This window comes from Dipteris shenzhenensis, chromosome 30, assembly GCF_047967505.1.
Source record: "Dipteris shenzhenensis isolate YYH24624 ecotype China chromosome 30, Dip_SZ_1.0, whole genome shotgun sequence".
Classification (NCBI taxonomy): Eukaryota; Viridiplantae; Streptophyta; class Polypodiopsida; order Gleicheniales; family Dipteridaceae; genus Dipteris; species Dipteris shenzhenensis.
In genome coordinates, this window is record NC_141625.1 from 30334155 (window position 1) to 30340253 (window position 6099).

At 46.5% G+C, this 6099-nt stretch overlaps 1 protein-coding gene across 2 annotated transcripts; it reads left to right on the plus strand.

Annotated features, from left to right (window-relative positions):
- The first annotated feature begins 327 nt into the window (after nt 1–327).
- LOC147881958 (O-fucosyltransferase 35-like) lies at nt 328–4717 on the plus strand. 2 transcript variants are annotated; one of them, XR_015543930.1, is made up of 10 exons: nt 328–981; nt 1191–1301; nt 1420–1504; nt 1586–1656; nt 2345–2433; nt 2522–2654; nt 2742–2971; nt 3061–3537; nt 3716–4034; nt 4137–4717. XR_015543930.1 is itself a non-coding variant. In XM_087401400.1 (9 exons), the coding sequence occupies exons 1-9, from the start codon at nt 595–597 to the stop codon at nt 3939–3941; spliced, it is 1809 nt and encodes a 602-aa protein (XP_087257526.1). In that variant the 5' UTR covers nt 328–594; the 3' UTR covers nt 3942–4717. The 2 variants fall into 2 exon arrangements, 1 of the variants encoding a protein (XP_087257526.1); XM_087401400.1 differs by having other exon boundaries at nt 3716–4717.
- The last annotated feature ends 1382 nt before the right edge of the window (nt 4718–6099 follow it).

Genomic DNA, 6099 nt, shown 5'->3' on the forward strand with positions numbered 1-6099 from the left:
GTGACGTGTGCAATGACTAAGCGACATGTGGCCAGCTAACTGGGCGTTGACGAGTGGGTAAATCTAGCACGAATCTGAAGCTGCAGGCGCGTGCGCTGACGTGGACGATACGCGGTGCCACGAAGCTGCAACTCATAGGCGGGGGGGGGGGGGCATTCCCGTCATCAATCCTTTAGCAGGCCCGGAACGGCGATGCAGGAGCGATTCCCGGGGGGAATGCCACCGGGAAAGGCCATCAGGTCGTTAGATTCACCGGGAAAGGCCGTCAGGAATCCTTTATTCCTCAGATTCGTTCCAGCGGGAACGGTCAACCGCGATCTCCCCTGTACTCTTCTTCTTCACTCTGTGCGTTACAGTCAAAAAGGCCTCCATAGCCTCTCAGAGCTCTGCAATCCAATCCCCTCCAATTCGATCATCTTCCTCATCAGATACATAGCCATAGCCAGTGCCCAATATCCTCTCCATCTCCTTCCTGCAGATTCCTACCCTCCTCTTGCTTCCCTTGTAGCTCCACCCATCGCCATAGCTGCCCACATCTCCATCCAATCCTATCCCCCATCGCCTTAGCAACCCACTTCTCCCTCCAATCCCTTCATGGACCTCCGCATCAAAAGTCCCCTCCCCCATGACTCCCTCCGCGATGTCGCAGAAGTCCTCCACTCCCCCGGCCGTTCCCACCCCACCCGTCGCTCCCTCTCCAACAAGCGCATTCACGAAAAGATTGGCTTCTTAGCTGACAAGATCGATGTCGACTCTGCCGAAGATGCAACCCACAGCTTCAGGACCTCCTTGCCTGTCACAACTGCACCTTGGAACACCCTCATTGGCCGCCCTCTTTGCGATTTAGCTTCCGCCCTCCCTAATCTTAGCAGCAAGAAGGGCCTCCGGAAGTCCTTGTATTGTTTGTTTGGCATGCTCACGTGTGTCATCGTAATTCTGAGGCTGCGGTATACTTTCCAGGATCAGTTTCCAGGCTCCATGGTATGTGGATTGCCTTCGGTTTTCGCTTTCATAACTCTCCTTTGTATCCATTTCTATGAAGAAGATGGATTGGCATAGCCAACATACGATCTCTGTGATCTAAGGAGCTAATGGTTCCGTGTGATTGTTGAAATTGTCTTCTACCTTGGCAGTAACAAGCCCGATGTGGTTGAGTTGCTTTTGCTCAATGGGTCTTCTTGGTGCTTCAGGTGCTAGTTCGGGAACGGAATCAAGAGACTTGGCTTATTAAAGAGATAGTCAAGTCGTCCGATACGCCTCGTCTAATGAAAGCGGAGGACGGCAGCGTCGTTGGACTCGAGGTAGGCTAGTAGGCTGAGACACATTTTTCGCATTGCCTTTGATCAGGTAACTGATTTGAAGTTGTGGCCACACGAAATTAAATTAAACAAGCCTGTCTCCTTTCCCATGTAAATTCAGGCCCTTGCAACGGACGGTGAACTTTGGGCAAAGCCAAACAGTGAAGATTTTGAGCAATGCATTGATCGTCCCAAGAAATACAAACGTAAGACATAGCTGTATGTTGTGTGTCGGGCAATTTATGTTCTGTGTTCGTACTTATCTCTGTTTGCTCGCTTTTACACAGGTCCTAAAGCGGCCCCGAATGGTTACATTATGGTCAACGCTAATGGTGGCCTAAATCAAATGCGAGATGGGGTACTCTCTCTCTCTCTCTCTCTCTCTCTCTTTCTCTCTCTCATGTCGCCACCTGAGGATAAAATACTCGCCGAACCTAGATTCCTTTAACTTCCAATTCCTTAGAAGTTAGAAGCTCATCAGGCCTTTATGCAAACGTTAAAAACCAAATGTACATATGTTTTTCAGGTGTTTATCACAAAACATGTGCCTGCTCTTCGTTTCTCAAAACTTTTTAAGCAATATGGGCATTGGGCATGCTCTGATCATTGTACCAAATTGTAATACAAGACATTAAAGTGCTTCATTCGAGTAGCCCCTTAAACATTACTGTAAGGAAAACGTAGCGTGCAATCGGCTATGGCCCCCAATCTTCTTCAGATGAATTCTTCTTGGGGATTAATCCGTGAAAGTTTTCCCTGTGTTCAATGTTGCAGTAAAATCTCTTGTAAATAGTGGTTTGAAATAATGCCAATAATTCCTGCAGATCTGGGCTTAACAGTTTCCAAAACTTTCTTTCCTGTTAGGCATGGCTTCAGAAGGAGGAAGCCTCCTTGAAAGGTCCAATCAGCTTAATCAGCTGGGAATCGAGCAATGCATTTTACAGTCTTCCTTATTTTGTTATTTACATGAGTAGAGAGGGTCTCTAGGATAGGCACCCGCAACTCTCTCTCTCTCTCTCTCTCACCATAGTCTCTCTGTTCTGCAGATATGTGACATGGTTGCCATTGCAAGGATCATGAATGCTGCCCTTGTTATTCCATCTCTAGATCACAGTTCTTTTTGGGCTGACCCAAGGTATTTAAGTTGGGGATTTGTTTTGTGAAAAGTCATCTTTGAGTTTTCAACGTCCAACAAAAGCATCATTTTCTTTCCTTTGGTGCAGTGACTTTGGTGACATCTTTGATGTAAAACATTTCATAAAGGAACTAGAGGAAGATGTCTACATAGTTGAGGAGCTACCTTCATCACTAAAAAAGATCGAGCCATTGAAAAAGGCTCCTGTATCTTGGTCAAAGGTCAGTTTGATCCCTCGAGATTTCCATGTATCCAATTCCTTCACATATGTTTATAGTCTCACTTTAATATTTTGGTTTGTTATTCAGGCATCTTATTATAAGGCTGAAGTTCTCCACTTGCTGAAGAAGCACAAGATCATGTATTTTACACACTCTGATTCTCGGCTGGCAAACAATGACCTCCCGGACTATGTTCAAAGACTTCGTTGCAGAGCCTGCTACAAAGCCTTAAAATACACTGATCCCATACAAAAACTGGGAGAAACATTAGTTAGCAGGATGAGAAAAGACAAAAACTACATTGCTCTGCATCTGCGGTACGTTTCAAGCATGATCTGTCTGTCAACTTTTTGCAAGATGACACATTTACCTAAATGTGTGTTCCTCTCTCTTTTTTGCGACACAGGTATGAGAAAGATATGCTGGCATTCACTGGATGTACGCATGGCCTTACATCTGATGAAGCTGAAGAGCTTAGGCAAATGCGATATGATGTGAATCATTGGAAAGAGAAGGAAATTGACGGTGAGGGAAAACGCAGGCAAGGAGGATGTCCTTTGAGTCCTCGAGAGACTGCCCTCCTCTTGAAAGGATTGGGTTATCCTTCCTCCACGAGGATTTATATTGCTGCGGGTGAAATCTATGGCAATGGAAGTCTTGATGCTTTGAAGAAAGAGTTTCCAAACCTGTTTTCTCACAGTACTCTAGCAACTGAAGATGAGCTTGAGCCATTTAGAAATTATCAGAATAGATTAGCTGCATTGGACCATATTGTATCTCTTGAGAGCAACGTATTTGTCTACACTTACGATGGAAATATGGCAAAGGCTGTACAGGGACATCGGCGGTTTGAGGGTTACAGCAAAACGATCAACCCGGACAGGTGTACTTCCAAATCTGTATTCAATCATGCTTCAAGGTTTCACAGTCTGTTTGCACTCTTTTAGATTGAAATGTGTTACTGCATTATTACTGCATGGTAGAGCCCCATGTATGGCTTACAAACTGCTAATAGCGGCCATGTAGATGACATTGCTTTGTTTCTCCATATGATTTTGCAGGGAAAGCCTAGTGGGCTTGGTTGACGACCTGGATGCAGGGGCAATAACCTGGGAAACTTTTGAAGCTGATGTGAAGAAAGTCCACAAAAGCAGGGTTGGTGGTCCTGATTTCAGGGAGTCAGGAGAGCTTCCAAAGCTGGAGGAGAACTTCTATGCAAATCCTCTGCCAGGTTGCATTTGCATGAAACAGCAGAAAAATCGAAGGTTGCTCAAGCGCGAGAAGTAGAAATGAGCGTGGTCACTCTACTGGACCAATGAGGAGATGCAGGGCTAAACACGGAAGTCCAAGACAACATGGCAAGAACCATGATGATCTGGGGTAAGACCTCACCGTGGACCTATCACTTGCTCTAGACAGTCATTTTTGGGTGTGTCCTGTACAGGCTAGGGCAACTTGTAAGGCATTCATTCCTGGATGCAGGCGATGTACATACAAAGCTCTCACGGATATATGGCTTGATGCCTTTGGCAAAAAAAAGAGGCCAAAGCTCTAGTCTCGGGAACATTCAGGAGGACAGCAGGATGCCATTTCCCAGAAACAGGCAGGCAGCTGTATGAAGAGGCTTAAAAATGTGTATTTCACATAATGTATGTGCTGATTAAGGGCAAGGGGCGCTGCAAATTGAAATCATTTCACACCCCACCATCATTTTGATAAGAATTGCTCTCTCTTTCTATCTTGACAATATGGGAGTATCAACGTATAGCTTTTAGGTCACTCAGCTTGTTAGCAGGAGGGGATTCCATCAGGCTATCTCTGCAGAGCATCCTCAAGCCAAACATTTCCTGCTTCAAAAGCTTTTGCATGCCTCATTCTCATAACACTTAGAATGCATTTGATATTCGATTATCCCAGGCCCTTTCACATTCTTCCCAAATAGAAGTCTCATTGGATAGAGACATTGGTCTCTTGATTGAACCAGTGACGTAGTCGCCACTCCTTTCTACATAAGATGTATGCGTTGTGTTTTCAGAGGATGAGTTTGGGCATGCTCCTGCCTTATTCACAGACATGCAAATTTTACATTGTGAAGTTTGCATCCATGTTGTGGCTTGCTGATATTGTGATAAATCCTTTTTATCTTGAGTGTAGAGTTCCCCTATGAGCTAAATTGTCTAAGAATTTTTTCTTAAAAATGTTCATTTGGGAAAGACTAAGATAAAATTACGTTTTCGCGAGCAATTGTTGTTAGAAACAACCTAACAGATGGTATGCACAGCCGAAGATAGAGTAGCCCAGGAACTCAGAGTGGCGTAATTGGGGGTGCAATCCAAAACTTATTTACTTTGTGTGCTAACATATATGTGCAAGCCAGTAAGTAGACAACGCTTCAAGAGAGATATAGAACCAAAAAAGAATATATATTTCCGTCCAATGGACACAATACAAAAGAGTCGAGAGTCCACCAGAGTGGTCCTCTGTCCTCACGAAAATGTGTTGTCGAACTACCTCTGTGGCACTTTTAGATCTCTAGGCCTGTGTGCTTCTCGTCGAGTTTCAGTTGGCTTTGTCACCGTGCCCCGGAAGACAGCCAAGGGTGCAGCCATTTCCTGAGCTGTCTGTAGCTCCTCAGCTCCCACCTCTACTACTACTCTGCTGCTCCAAACTGCTCTTTGATTGGTGCTGCAGCGGATGCCTTATGAGCCCCCAAATGGCTCCTTTAATAGGGGCTGAGAGCCCCTAAATGGGCGATTGACCAGTCCTGGTCCTACCAGCCCCTTGCATGAGACTGTGGGGACCAAACTTGGGTCTGCTGGCTGGCCGGTTGGCCAGCCAACCCGCCTTGGTTGGGCCCTAAATAAGGACAAGGGGACTGCTCATTGCAGCTACTTTCCTTGCCGCACCTGGCAGTTTCTCTTTTTCTTGCTGACCTGCTCCAGGGCCTTTTTCTTGCCCCGATCAGTTCCAAACAGGCAGCCATATGTGCGCCTCCTGTCCTGGGTTATCCTGGACCTGCTCCAGCCCTTTGACACCTGTCCTAGGCCCATACTACAGGCTACCCTGCTCCGTGTTGTTGCCGCAGGCTCCCAGGCTGCTGCATGGCAGTTCCGTACAGTCCTGGGCCTCCAAAGGGACCCCACCCTGCCAGGTAAGACATGAGGTGTGCTGCCCACATGGCAGCCCATGTGGAAGCCCCCTCTTCTTGGTTTTTCCTTTGAGTTTGCTACCCACATGGCAGCCTAGGTGCTGCCCATGTGGTACCCACATAAACCCTAAGTCCACCTCCCCCACGCTCTCCTCATATGGGGGCTTACAAATGCGGAGGTGACTTTTCCAACACACCCTCTCACCGACACATCTTGGCTCAATCCCAACTTGTCAATGAAGATGCTCCTTTGGCTCCCATGTCGAAGTGCTCTGGAACAATCCGGTGTTGATGTCA